This window comes from Chiloscyllium plagiosum, chromosome 12 (genome assembly GCF_004010195.1).
Source record: "Chiloscyllium plagiosum isolate BGI_BamShark_2017 chromosome 12, ASM401019v2, whole genome shotgun sequence".
Classification (NCBI taxonomy): Eukaryota; Metazoa; Chordata; class Chondrichthyes; order Orectolobiformes; family Hemiscylliidae; genus Chiloscyllium; species Chiloscyllium plagiosum.
In genome coordinates, this window is record NC_057721.1 from 65,757,158 (window position 1) to 65,772,542 (window position 15,385).

General features: G+C 42.8%; 1 protein-coding gene across 2 annotated transcripts in view; it reads left to right on the top strand.

Annotated features, from left to right (window-relative positions):
• The window catches only part of LOC122555366 (transmembrane protein 50B), a 205,593-nt gene that overhangs the window by 141,130 nt on the left and 49,078 nt on the right, over positions 1-15,385 (top strand). For both annotated transcript variants that reach the window (XM_043701300.1, XM_043701301.1), the window contains exon 2: positions 7,842-8,008. In XM_043701300.1, coding sequence (XP_043557235.1) covers positions 7,910-8,008 — 99 coding nt within the window. In that variant the 5' untranslated portion in view covers positions 7,842-7,909. The remainder of the gene's footprint in view (positions 1-7,841; positions 8,009-15,385) is intronic.

Consider the following 15,385-nt stretch of genomic DNA (forward strand, 5'->3'; position numbering starts at 1 on the left):
GCAAACCTCCCCCCAAGGATACTGGTGCCCCTCAGGTTCAGGTGTAGACCATCCTGTTTATAGAATCCTGTTTATAGATCACATCTACCACTCTGCCCTCCTCAATCCCCTGTTACTACTTCAAAAACTATGCTAAATGCATTCATATCAAGTGGAAAGTGACCTTGGTTGATATCAGTGTTCTTAGCAAGAAATAGATTTGTATTAGCTTACTAACAGTATTTATTTTGTGAAGCAAACCTCATCACTTTGATGCTTCGCATGGAACCTAAACCTCGCTCTTTCTTTTATCATTTTGATCAACTCTTGGTGAAAAGGAATTTATTTGATTTTAAATATTACAATTGCCTCAAAACTCTTGTACTTAGTAGCTCTTCTTAAAAAAACTTCTGTTGTTCTCCCTCCAGTGGAAGCTTTTGTTTACTGAGATTAATGTAAAGTAGAATTATTTCCCTGTAGCAGAGACAATAAAGTTGTCTGCAATACATATTCATTTGAAAGCACTTGGGCAGGTCAAGTGCTTGAAGTCTTGTTGCAGTTGTTTCCTGTTAGAACAGGGATTTTCTTTCTGGGAGGGTCTAACAGTATTAAGCACTATTGGATGCTTGAGAATTTGCTGGCTATTGTATGCTTTAAGGACCAAAATTTGCTGCATTTCGGAAAACAACAAGGAGCAGAAAAATAAACTTGTAATTAGAAAACGTTAGTAATATCCTTCCTTTGAAAACTATGCACAGAAATCCCAATGGAACCAATTTTACTTAAGCAACATTAAAGACTGTGTTTTGCCAATAAGACCCAATATTTTTTCACTGTTTTCCATTGTAGCCAAACATCAATATCCAAACAGCACTTGTGGCGTGACACACCTAATCTCTCTCATTAGTTGCTGCAAAAGCAAAATCAATTCCTTGTGTTTATAGATTCTAGCATCATCAAAACAAACATCGTTCCAGCAAATGGAGCTAATTATGCAATTTATATTGTATTATTATTCATTGGATGTGGATATCATTGGCATTGCCTGAAACAAAAACTGAAATTGCTGTAAAAACTGAGCAGGTCTGGCAGCATCTCTGAAGACAAAGCAGAGTTCATGTTTTGTATCCAGTGATCCTTCTGTGAACTGATTGTAGATAGGAAAAGGTTGCTTTATATGCTGAAGCTGGGTGCAAGATAAGTGAAGATGGAGCCCAGAGAGAACAGCATAAAGGAATGGGTAAAGGGCAGCCTGGGAGAATTAGTAGCTGACAACAGCTTGGTTGTGCTACTAGCCCATGTTGGTCAAGGCATGGTGTATGAGGGTTGGGGTAAGGAAATGGGGAAAAGGTGCCCAGGCCCTAATATTATTGAACTCTATTAAAGCCTGATGGCTGCAGGGTCTCCATGCAGGAAATAAAATGCTGCTCTTGAAGCTTGCGCAGAACTTTGCTGGAGTGGTGCAGACAACCTGAGACCGGTTTTGGCTGGAAAATATGGTATTGTGTTGAAGTGGCAGGCAAAGGGAAATTCAGGGTCATTTTTTTTTTGCACGAGTGTAGGTGTTCCCCAAAGCGGTTGCTCCGTCTGCATTTCACTTCCTCACATTGTGAGCAGTGAATACAGAAAACTAGATTGAGTGAATTGCAGGCAAATTGTTGCTTCACCTAGAAGTAAATGAACAGGTATCGCATCTTCTGCGATTGCATGGGAAGGTGCTTTGAAGAAGGCTGACAAGTAAGGGGACGGGAATGTGTCCTTTGACAGCATCTCTTCCCCCCCCAAGTTGGCTAATGATCCTTCGGATGTAGGTTGGTAAATGAGGGCAAGGTGACCTTGTTGGTGTTGCCAGAGGGAAGAGAAAGGGTGAGGACTGACATATGGGAGAAGAGTCGGATACAGCCAAGGACCCTGTCAATTAGTGGTGGGGAGAAAGAAGATGGACATTTTAGAAGCCCTGTTGTAGAAGCTGGCACCACTGGAACAGATGCGATGGAGGCAGTGAAACTGGGAGAATGGAACAGAAAGCAAATTTGGATGTAATGGTGTTACCGTTAAATAAAGGTAATTAATGGGGCATGAGAGAGGAACTGACAAAAATTGACTGGAAGCAGAGTCCAGTGGGGAAAACAGTAGAGCAACAATGGCAGGAGTTTCTGGGTGTAATTGAAGACACAGTACAGAAACTCCTGCCTGGCTATCCTGATAGCTCCCTCCTGGCTATCCTGTATCCCTCCAACGCTCTGTCTGAACCTTGTTTCCTCAACCTTATGTAAGCCGCCTCCTTCCTCCTTACAAGACATTCAACCTCTGTTATACCATTTCTAATTAGCAATGCCACCCCCCCCTCCTTTTTTACCACCCCCCCCTAATCTTACTGAAACATCTGTAACCTGGAACCTCCAACAACCATTCCTGTCCCTCTTCTATCCACGTTTCCGTGATGGCCACAACATCGTAGTCCCAAGTACCGATGCACGCCTTAAGTTCACCCACCTTATTTCTGATACTCCTTGCGTTGAAGTATGCACACTTAAGCCTATCTCTGTGTCCGCAAGTATTCCCTGTCAGTGCTACCTTCTCCACAGCCTCCCTACATTCTTGGACATCCTGAAAAACAGCTAACCTACTTGCTGGACTACAAGTCTGGATCCCATTCCCCTGCCAAATTAGTTTAACCCCCCCCCCCCCCCCCCCAAAGAGTGCTAGCAAACCTACCCCCCAGGATATTGGTGCCCTTCTGGTTCAGGTGCAACCCATCCTGCTTGTACAGGTCCCACCTTCCCCAGAATGCAGTCCAATTGTCCAAATACCTGAAGCCCTCCCTCCTACACCATCCTTGCAACCACGTTGCACAAACAAACAGAGGATAACAAAGAGAAATAAGGAAGGAGAGGATCAAATATGAAGGGAGGCTAGCCAGTAATATTAGAAATGATAGTAAAAGTTTCTTTCAATACTTAAGAAACAAATGAGGCAAAAGTTGAAATTGGGACACTCCAAATTGATGCAGGAAGTCTGTGACGGGAGATAAGGAAATAGCTGAAGAACTTAGTAAATACTTTATGTCAGTCTTCACATGTCTAATGAGTAATATCCCAACAATTAAGGAGAGCCGGGGGCACATTTGAGTATGGTAGCTTTTGCAAAAGAGAAAGTGCTAGAAAAGCTAAAAAGTTTAAAAATTGATAAATTTCCTGACCCCGATGGGCTACACCTTAGAGTTTTGAGGGAGGTGGCTGAGGAAATAGTGGAGGCACTGACTGTGATCTTTCAAAAATCACTCGAGTCATGGAAAGTCCCAGATGATTGGAAAATTGCTGTTGTAACCCCTTGTTCAAGAAAGGATCAAGACAAAAGATGGAAAATTGGGGCAGAAGCTGTTCACTTTCTATATAAGGGATCTGAATGAAGGGACTGGGGGTATTCTGGCGAAGTTTGTTGATGATATAAAGTTAGGTGGACAGGCAGGTAGTACTGAGGAGGTGGGGGGGAGGCTGCAGAAAGATTTCAACAATTTAGGAGAGTGGTGCAGGAAATGGCTGAAATTTGTGAGCAAATGCGAGGTCTTGCACTTTGGAAAGAAGAATACAGGCATGGACTATTTTCTAAACTGAGAAAATTCATAAAGCTGAAGTACAAAGGGGTCTGGGATTGCTAGTCCAGGATTCTGTAAGGTTAACTTTCAGGTTGAGCCTGTGATTAAGAAAGTGAATGTAATGTTGTCATTTATCTCGAGGGTTGGAATATAAAAGCAGCGATGTGCTTCTGAGACTTCATAAAGCTCTAGTTCGGGCCCATTTAAAATACTGTGTCCAATTTTGGGCCCCACCCCTCAGGAAGAGCATACTGACACTGGAGCGTATCTAGCAGAGATTCACACGGATGATCCCTGGAATGGTAAGCCGAACATATGATGAATGACTGGGGATCCTGGGATTATACTCATTAGAGTTTAGAAGGTTGAGGGAAGATCTAATAGAAACTTACAAGGTAATGCATGGCTTGGAAAAGGTGAACGCTGGGAAGTTGTTTCACTAGGGCCCATGGGCACAGCCTTCAAATTAGAGGGGCCAATTGAGGATGGAAATGAGACATTTCTTCAGTCAGTGTGGTGGGCCTGTGGAATTCATTGCCAAGGAGCGCAGTGGAGGCCAGGACGTTAAATGTCTTCAAGGCAGAGATTGATACAATTTTGATCTTGCAAGGAATTAAGGGCTACGGGAAGTGTGTAGGTGAGTGGAATTGAAATGCCCATCAGCCATGATTAAATGGCGGAGTGGACTCGATAGGCCGAATGGCCTGCCTTCCACTCCTACGTCTTTTGGTCTTGCTATAAAAAGCAGAGTGTGAAGGTGTATAGTTATTGGATATTGGTGGCCAGTCTAACCCCAGAAATGGAAACAAACATTGAGGAAGTGAAGGGAGGAGTCAGATGGACCATATAAAGGTGAGAGCAGAGCAGAGGAAGTGAAATTGATAAAGTTCTCCAATTCTGGATGAGAGAGACAAGTAGAAACAGTTCCATAATCTTGACCAAACAAAAGGCAAGGAACGGCGATTATAGTTTCAGGTCAGAGTAGTACATGGTTTGGAGGGCAACATGCCATGGTGGTGTTCCCATGGATCTGCTGCACTTGTCCTTCTGGAAGATGAAGTCATCGGTTTGGAAGATGGTGTCAAAGGAGCTGCAGTATATCTTGTAAATGGCAAACATTACTGAGTCAGTGGGCTACTGTTAGAGTGAGTCAGTGTTTAAGTGGCAAATCCACTGAATAAAGGACACTGCTTTGTCCTGGACAGTGTTGAGCTTCCTTGGTATTGTTAAAGCTGCACTTATCCAGGCAAGTGGCAAGTGTTCCATCATACTCCTGAATTGTCGATAGTGAATGGCTTCAGGGAATCAGAGGGTGATCCAGCTTCTGATCTCTTGCCATTATATTTGTGACTAGTCCAGTTCTGATTCTGGTTCCTTCAACATTCTTGTGGTGTTGAGGAATTCTGCAATGCAATTGAAAATCATCAAAGAGGTGGCTATGCTCTTGATGGAGATGGCCAAATGTGTTTTATACAAATTTTATTTGCAACTTAACAGCCCAGACTTGATTTTGACAAGGGTCTTATTGCACGTGTGCACTGATAACTTCAATTTCTGAAGAGTTTCACGTAGAACTGACCACTGCATATTAAATGAAGAGAGGGTCAAAATGTGTGTTTGAAGATGGTTGGAAGCAGGACAGTACCCTGGATAACTTTCTACTTTGTCACCTGTTCACCAGTGTTACAGTTGTACGGGAGCATACACATTGGCTGAGTTATAGTAATTTTGGAGGACAAGTTTTCATTACTGAAGCTGGGATGCTATTGAGTATTACAATCCTTTGATGTATTCAGTTTGGAGGTAAAGAGATCAATCCTGAAAATGTATATAATTGATCAAACTTTTGCACTTGTGAAGTTCGTGACTCAAGAGGAAGTTGGGATTGATGTCCACCTGACATTTCTGATGGATGATGGTAACTGATATTTGGAATATTTTTGTGCAGATATGCTGGGTTCTGTTGTCATTGAGGGTAACACCACCACCTTTGTTTAGTTGATTAATTGTCTGCTACCATTGACTGCTTTGTGGCCGGATTGCAGATCTTTGATCTCATCCATTTGTTGTAGAATCACTGTCTCTGTTGTTTAGCACATGTCTTAATATCATAAGCCCATAAGATATTGTAGCTGATGTAGATTAGAGTGGTGCTGGAAAAGCACAGCAGGTCAGGCAGCATCTGAGGAGCAGGAAGATTGATGTTTCGGGCAAAAGCCAATCATCAGGAATGGAGGCAGGGAGCCTCCAGGGTGGAGAGATAAATGGGGGGGGGGGGGAGCTGCGGATAAAGGTAGTAAAGGTGGATGGAGGTGGGGATGAAGGTATAGGTCAGAGGGGAGGGTGGCTGTAACAAGGACAGAACCTCCCTGGTCCTCACCTTGCACACTACCAACCTTCGCATTAACCACATCATCTGCCGACATTTCTGCCACCTCCAAACGGACCCCACCACCAGGGATATATTTCCCTCCCCACCCCTTTCTGCTATCCACAAAGACCGTTCCCTCTGTGACTACCTGGTCAGGTCCATGTCCCCCAACAACCCACCCTCTTGTTCTGGCACCTTCCCTGCCATCACAGGAATTGTAAAACCTGTGCCCTCCCCTCCATCCAAGGCCCCAAAGGAGCCTTCCACATCCATCAAAGATTTTCACCTGCACATCCACCAATGTCATTTATTGTATCCGTTGCTCCTGATATGGTCTTCTCTACATTGGGGAGACTGGAACGCCTCCTTGCAGAGCGCTTTAGGGAGCATCTCTGCGACACCCACACCAAACAACCTCACTGTCCCGTGCCTGAACATTCAACTCCCCCTCCCACTCCTGGGCCTCCTCCACAGCCACTCCCTCACTACCCAACGCCTGGAAGAAGAACGCATTATCTTCTGCCTCGGAACACTTCAACCCCAGGGCATCAATGTGGATTTCACAAGTTTCCTCATTTTCCCCTCCCCCCACCTTACCCCAGTTCCAAACTTCCAGCTCAGCACTGTCCCCATGACCTGTCCTACCTGCCAACCTCCCTTCACACCTATCCGCACCACCCCACTCTCTGACCTATCACCTTTGTCCCCATCTCCATTCACCCATTGTATTCTTTTGCTACCTTCCCCCTACTCTCTGACCTATTACCTCCATCCCCATCCCATTCACCTATTTTACTCTTTGCTACCTTCTCCCTAGTCAACGCCACCCTCCACCCCAATTTATCTCTGGCTCCCTGCCTCCATTCCTGATGAAGGGCTTTTGCCCACAACATTGATTTTCCTGCTCCTCGGATGCTGCCTGACCTGTTGTGCTTTTCCAGCACCACTCTAATATAGACTCTGGTTTCCAGTATCTGCAGTCCTCAGCTTTTGCCTAGTTGTATCTGATGTAGGCTATTAAACTCCATAAAGTCTGCTCTGCAAATTCAATTAGGTTTAGCACTCAGAAGGTAGTCAATCGATGGAATCCTTCAATAACCTCTGTGGCAAAGTTATTAAGCACATTCCAAAAGAATTAGAGGTGACAGACTTGAAGCACGAGGCTTGGTGAACTTGACAGGGTAAATGTAGAATGGTTGTTTCTCCTTGTGGGAGAGTCTAGGAATAGAGAGCATAATCTCAGTAAGGGTTGTCCATTTAAAAGTTGAGAAATTTCTTTGCAGGAATTCTTTATTGTAGAGAGTTGTTGAGATTGTATCAAGGTAAGTATATTCAAGGTTAAAATGGAACAGATTTTTAATCAGTAAGAGAATCAAGGATTATGGGGAAAAGGCAGGAAAGTGGCATGCGGAATATCAGATCAACTATCATCTCATTAGTGAAGCAGACTCGATGGTCTGAATGGCTGACATTGATTCCCGCATCTTATGATTTTATCATAATTCTGTTTAGTAGAGGTCTACAGATGTTAATGAGCAGGACTGTGCATGTTTGACTGCATATAACTTCTGTCATGCCTGGGTAAATTTGCCTATATGTTAATGTAGCACTTTGTAAATGGAATTAATATGTTGTATTCATTTCTTCCAAGTTATCTGATATAAAAACTGAACAAAAGTAGATACTTTACAACTTGAGAAAATTGTTTTTTTTAATTCCTGAAGCAAACGTCAGATTGGAATGCAAACTAATACCAGTGGAATACAGGGAATGGGGAAAATCCAGCATTTAGTCCAGCTATAAAGTGGATTTGGCCAGTAGTTTCTGTTCATGAATGAAGCAAGGCCAGAGTGATTATTTTTCCTAATGGTATTGTGTATTTCTTTCTTTCAGTGAAACTTGAACAGAACCTGAAAGGTGAAGTCCAGTGAATAGAATACAGTCTAAACAGTAGTTTTAAGATGGCTGGATTCCTGGACAACTTTCGCTGGCCGGAGTTTGAATGTATTGACTGGGGAGAAAGCAGAAATGCAGTTGCTTCTATAGTAGCTGGGGTGTTGGTAAGTTCTGTGAATAAATTTGTGAACAGGTAACTATTATTTTAATGCCTCACTTTAGAGATGTATCCAACATTACTAACTACTTCTTGAAAATACTGTGCTCGTGATCCATGGCATAGCCCAAGAAATTATTTTAAGTGTTATACGTGAATAATTGTGACACGCTACAGCCATTTTAATCCCATCAGTCCCTGTGGAATATAAATATTAACATGAACAAATATTATTGATCATCTTTATCTGTCTGTTACTGGGAGAAAGTTAAGACTGCAGATGCTGGAGATCAGAGTAGAGAGTGTAGTGCTGGAAAAGGACAGCCAGTCAATTAGCATCTGAGAAGCAGGAGAATCGACGTTTCGGGCATAAGCTCCTTGGATGCTGTCTGACCTGCTGTGCTTTTCCAGCACTGCCATGCCTGTCACTGAATGTATTATTCATATCTTGTTCAATTCACTCTTGTGGAGTTTTGAGATCCATGAAATGTTGTCACCACAGTCTTACCAGACCATCGGGGCTGCTCTCTTGTTAGAGAGAAGCATCTGGTGGTGATTTAACAGTGGTACTTAATGGTAAGGTCCGAGAGAGTGTTGCTGAACAAAGAGACCTTGGAGTGCATGTTCATGGCTCCTTGAAAGTGGAGTAGCAGGCAGATAGGCTCTTCATGCCTGCTCCATCATGCAGTGGAGTTATGGCTTGATTGTGGTTCAACTTTGGTTTCCTGCCTGCACTTCCCCAAAATGCTTGCCTGCATTATCCACATGACTTTATTGATCAGGGTATTGAGTACAGGAGTTGGGAGGTCATGTTGCGGCTGTACAGAACATTGGTGCATGCAATTCTGGTCTCCTTCCTATCAGAAAGATGTTGTGAAACTTGAAAAGGTTCAGAAAAGCTTTACAAGGATGTTGACAGGGTTGGAGGATTTGAGCTATAGGGAGAGGCTGAACAGGCTGGGGCTGTTTTCCCTGGAGCGTCAGAGGTAAGGGGTGATCTTATAGAGGTTTATAAAATTGAGGGGCGTGGGTAGGATAAATCGACAAGGTCTTTTCCCTGGGGTGGGGGAGACCAGAACTAGAGAGCATAGGTTTAGGATGAGAGGGGAAAGATATGAAAGAATCCGAAGGGGCAACTTTTTCACGCAGAGGGTGGTACGTGTATGGAATGAGCTGCCAGAGGAAGTGGTGGAGGCTGGTACAATTGAAATATTTAAGAGGCATTTGGATGGGTATATGAATAGGAAGTGTTTGGAGGGATATGGGCTGGGTGCTGGCAGGTGGGACTAGATTGGGTTGGGATATCTGGTTGGCATGGATGGGTTGGACCGAAGGGTCTGTTTCCATGCTGTACATTTGTTACTCTTTTTAACCTGAGGACCACCAGACCTCCGGTGAGGGAAGAGGTTGAGAAGGAGAGTCCTTCATGGTAACATCAAACCAGTGATGGAAATTGAACCCAAGCTGCTAGCATCATGCTGCTCTGCAAACCAACAATCCAGCCAACTGAGCTAAACTGATACCTGATCCATGGAAATATAGTTTCTCTGAAAGGAGCCCTTAGCTTCCTCATAACTATGACCATAGCTAAAGTATAACCCATTTTAATGTAGTAAAATGTTGAATCACTTCATGCAGATAGTTATCAAATAACATTTGACTGAATGACATCAGCTGATATTAGGAGAGGTAACAATGTTGGTTTGAGAGGTAAGTGTAAAGAAACAGAGCAAAATTAGGAGGGAATTAGAGTTTGGCTCTTATGCAGCTGATCTAAAATAAGATTTAGATCCATGGCTCTTCATGCCTGCTCCATCATGCAGTAGAGTTATGGCTTGATTGTGGTTCAACTTTGGTTTCCTGCCTGCACTTCCCCAAAATGCTTGCCTGCATTATCCACATGACTACAAATGCCATCTCATCAAGACCCTAAACAATTGACAAAATGCCATCCTTTTATGTTCTGTTCCATTAATCTTGCCAGTCACTTGCTGTACCTGCAGACTAATTATGTGCGATCCATGTACCAGAGCACCCAGATTGTTCTGTACAGCAAATGTCTATGGTCATTTTTTTTTTTTTTTGCTGTTTCTCAGTACTATCAACTTTCCCCCACTTGCTTAACTAGTCTGTATCCGTTCGTGCATTCTTTGTCCTCTTGGCGATTACTCTCCTACTTGTGTTAGTGGCCATTGGCACATTTAGTTGTCATGCATTCCAACCTTTCATCCAAACTATTTGTGTGCACTGCAAATAGTTGAGGTCCCAGCCCTGATTTCTGCAACACTCCGTACAGCAGCTTGACAATCTGAAAATAACACACTTTTTTTCTTTTGGCTTTCATTTGAGGTAACCGATCCTTTTATCCATTTCTAGTATCTCTACCCAATGAACACTCAAGTCGTGAAATTATGTTTTGAAATAGCATCTTATCAAATGAACATTGGCATGACCTTCAATGGTGGGATGAAGAAGACCGGGTCTGTCAGCAAGAGCCCAGAATTGGATGAGCATAGAGGTTTTGTAGAGCTAGAGGAAATGGGCAGGGATAAAGCAGCTATTCCATTCACCTGTCTGAAAAAGAAAGCATTCTGAAGTGGTTGCAAGAGGAACAATTTCCATGTGGACAGACGAGACCAATTAGAATAAAGGGAATTTTTGAGTTCAAGGTTTAAGCTCAAGATTTTGAGAGGAGGCAAGAGTGAGAGCAGCCTGGAGGAAACTGGAATGGTTGAGCCTAGAGGTAACAAAGGCACAAATAAATTGAATTTGCTTTATTATCACACATATTCAGATCCATTACAGCATCATCTTAGGTGCAAAGGTACATGGGTACAGATACCTAACATAAAATTCTTAGGGGAACAAAATTAGAAAAGTAAAGAAATGAATAGTCAGGCATTATAGGTCATAGGAAATAACTAGAAAAATAATGAACTGAAAAGTTCAAAATATCAGTCTTCCGACTCGATTCATGCCAACACCAAGCCTCAAGGGAGACATCTACCACCTTGCCGCTGCCAACACCAGACCCTATGCCATGTCTCTCTTGTCTCAGCTCGTCAGCTGCTAAAAACGAAAGTTGTGGAGGTAGTCTTCGTAACAGAGGATATAAAATGAAATGCTTAATTCCGGACGAGCAATATTGCCTCATTCAGTGGTGGATGAGACTTGGGGAGATGATACAATATTGAAACTAAAAATATTTTGGCACTGAGGATATTGAGGAATTTTGGGATGGACTGGGAAAGTGAAGAAAATGTATGTAATCAGCCATAATCTTCATGGATGGTGGAGCCAATTCAAAGAAATCTGCCATTTCTCATCATCTTAGCAAGTATCAGTATGGCTAGGGAACAGAGTTTGTAACAGGAATCAAAGATAATAGGTTTGGTCTTCCCAGCATTTCATCAGAGGAAATTTCTGCTCACTGGATGTTGGACAAAGTTAAAAATCACACAACGCCAGGTTATAGTCCAACAGGTTTATTTGGAAACTAATGCTATAACGTGGTGTTGTATGATTTTTAACTTTGTCCACCCCAATCCAACACTGGCACCTCAAAGTCATGGATGTTGGGCAAACAGCATGACATCCGTGATGGAAAAGTTGAGAGAGGAAGTGGAGTTGAGCTTTGTCATTCATGTACATAGTCATATATAGAACATATAGAATATTACAGTGTAGTACAGGTCCTTCGGCCCTCTATGTTGCGCCGCCCTATCATACTAATCTGAAGCCCATCCCACCTACACTATTCCAAGTACGTCTATATGCCTGTCCAATGACGACTTAAATGCAATTAAACTTGGCGAATCTACTACCGTTGCAGGCAAAGCATTCCATACCCTTACTACTCTGAGTAAAGAAACTACCTCTGACATCTGTCTTATACCTATCTCCCCTCACTTTAAAGTTGAATCCCCTCGTGTTTGCCGTCCCCATACTTGGAAAAGGTCTCTCCCTGTCCACCCTATCTAACCCTTTGATTATCTCTGATACAGCACAGAAACAGATTCTTTGGTCCACCTCGTTCGTGCCAAACTGAACTAGTCTCATTTGCCTGCATTTCACCCATATCTTCTTAGACTTTTCCTTTTCATGTAACTCTCCAACTGTCGTTTAAATATTGTAACTGTACCTGCATCTACCACTTCCTCTAGCAGTTCATTCCATTTGTGAACCATTCTTTGCGTGAAAAGCTTGCCCTCAAGTCACGTTTAAATTTTTCTTCTCTCATCTTAAAACTGTCCTTGAATTTTGAACTCCCCAACCCAATGGAAAAGGCCTTGGCTATTCACCCTATCCATGCCCCTCATGATTTTATACATTTCTATAAGGTCACCCCACAACCTTCTCTGCTGCAGTGAAAATAGTGTCAGCCTCTCCAGCTTCCTTTTATTCTCATGCAAATCTTTTTGTATAAACAACAAACAGCAGTGAACCCAGCACTGATTTATGCATAATACCACTGGCTACTGGCCTATAGTCTGAAAAACAAATCTCCATCATCACCCTCTGTCTTCTACCATCAAACCAACCAAAGCCTCGCACATGATCCTGACAAGGAATTTTGCCCATACTAAACCAGGCATTCTACTTTTCGGATTATGTTGCCAGGGGTTAGTATCCTGATGAAAGGCTTTTGCCCGAAACGATTTCGCTGCTCCTCGGATGCTGCCTGAACTACTGTGCTCTTCCAGCACCACTAATCCAGAATGTAGATGAGAAATGGTTGGCTTTGGGGTATTCTAGATATATTGGTGCAGAAGTGGGATGAATCACCATTTAAAGTGATTCTTAAACAAGCTTGTTTGGCATGGAACTCGGAATGGGAAGATTCATGCAGTTGGGTCATGAAGCGGTGGTGTTGGGGGAGATTGGTATGGCACAATTGAAATGTGGATCTTATTCAAGGAACAGCTACTGCGTGTCCTTGATAAGTGTATATCTGTCAGGCAGGGGCGAAGTGGTCGAGCGAGGTGGCTGTGGTTTACTAAAGACGTTGAATCTCTTGTCAAGAGAAAGAAGGTGGCTTATGTTAGGATGAGATGTGAAGGCTCACTTAGGGTGACTGAGAGTTACAAGTTAGTCAGGAAAGACTTAAAGAGGGAGCTAAGAAGAGCCAGGAGGGCACATAAGAAGTCATTGACAGGTAGGATCAAGGGAAACTGTCAAGCTTTCTATAGGTATGTCAGGAATAAAAGAATGACCAGAAAGATTAGGGCCAATCAAGGATAGTTGTGGGAAGTTGTGCATGGAGTCCGAGGATAGGGGAAGCACTAAATGAATATTTTTCATCGGTATTCTCACTGGAAAAAGACAATGTTGTCTAGGAAAATACTGAGATACAGGCTACGAAGACTATACGGGATTGACATTCACAAGAAGGAGGTGTTAGTAATTCTGGAAAGTGTGAAAACAGATAAGTCCCCTGGGCTAGATGGGATTTATCCTAGGATTCTCTGGGAAGCCAGGGAGCAGATTGCAGAGTCTTTGGCTTTTGATCTTTGTTGTCATTATCTATAGGACTAGTGCTAGAAGACTGAAGGATAGCAAATGTTGTCACTTTGTTCAAGGAGGGGAGGAGAGACAACTTTGGTAATCATAGACCAGTGAGCCTTCCTTCAGTTGTGGGTAAAATATTGGAAAGGGTTATAAGAGAGAGAATTTAATCATCTCCAGAAGAATAATTTGCTGAGGGATAGTCAACACTGTTTTGTGAAGGGTAGGTCGTGCCTCACAAAGCATATTGAGTTCTTTGAGAAGGTGACCAAACAGGTGGATGAGGGTAAAGTGGTTGATGTGGTGTATATGGATTTCAGCAAGGCGTTTGATAAGGTTCCCCAAGGTTGGCTAATGCAGAACATATGGCAGCATGGAATTGAGGGTGATTTAGCAATTTGGCTTGCTGAAAGAAGACAGAGGGTAGTGGTTGATGGGAAACGTTCATCCTAAAGTTCAGTTAGTGGTTGTGTATTACCAGGATCTGTTTTGCGGCCACTGCTGTTTGTCATTGTTATAAATGACTTAGATGAGGGCATAGGAGGATGGGTTAGTAAATTTGTGGCTGACACTAAGGTTGGAGGAGTTGTGGATAGTGCAGAAGGATGTTGCAGGTTACAGAGGGATGTAGATAAGCTGCAGAGCTGGCAATGGAGTTCAATGCAGAAAAGTGTGAGGTGATTTGCTTTGGAAGGTGCAACAGGAATGCAGAGTACTGGGCTAATGGTAAGATTCTTGGTAGTGTGGATGAGCAGAGCGATCTAGGTGTCCATGTCCATAGATCCCTGAAAGTAACCACCCAGGTTGATAGGGTTATTAAGAAGGCATACGGTGTGTTAGCTTTTATTGGCAAAGGGATTGTGTTTCAGAGCCATTAGGTCTTACTGTAGCTGCACAAAACTATGGTGCAGCTGCACTTGGATTTTTGCGTACAGTTCTGGTCTCTGCATTATAGGAAGGATGTGGAATCTTTGGAAAGGGTTCAGAGGAGATTTAGTGGGATGTTGGCTGGTATGGAGGGAGGGTCTTGTGAGGAAAGGCTGAGAGGATGTTGAGAGATGAATTAATTGAGACATAAAAGATAATCAGAGGGCTAGATAGGGTGGACAGGGAGAGCATTTTTTCCTCAGATGGTGATGGCTAGCATGAGGGGCATGCTTTAAATTGAGGGGTGATAGATATAGGACAGATATCAGAAGTAGTTTCTTTTCTCAGTAGTAGCGGTGTGGAATGCACTGCCTGCAACAGTAGTAGACTCGCCAACTTTAAGGGCATTCAGATGGTCATTGGATAGTCATATGGAGGAAAATGGAATCATGTAGGATGGATGGGCTTCAGATTGTTGCGCTTCTATGTTCTGTGGTTACCTGTATGGGCAGGTAAAGCAGGTAAGGAGGAATAATTTGTCATAACTGCTGTCTCGTAGGATGTAACTTGTGACTTTGAGGGCCTTTGTAAGGCTGTGTTATGATAACTTATAGAAGTTCAGAAAGAGCTGACACTGTTCCTTTAAACTATCAAACTTTTATATTCAAAATAAAACTGAGATTTCAATCTGCAAATACAATGTTACATAGCGGAGAGGGATATCAAAACAGGATGAAGATACTGGATACAGTTTGCAGGTGTTTCAAATGTTTCTAAAACAAGTACAACATACATTTTGCAACATAGCTCTTGATTAAGGAATTTTTACCAATCTTACATGCATTTTGTGAGCAACGTCATCACTAGGGAGTCTACAATTGTTGCCAAAACTGAAGTGGTTATTAAGAAAAGCATATGGTATGTAATATAGCTGCTTGGATGTAGGGTAGGAAAGATTAGATTAGATTACTTACAGTGTGGAAACAGGCCCTTCGGCCCAACAAGTCCACAC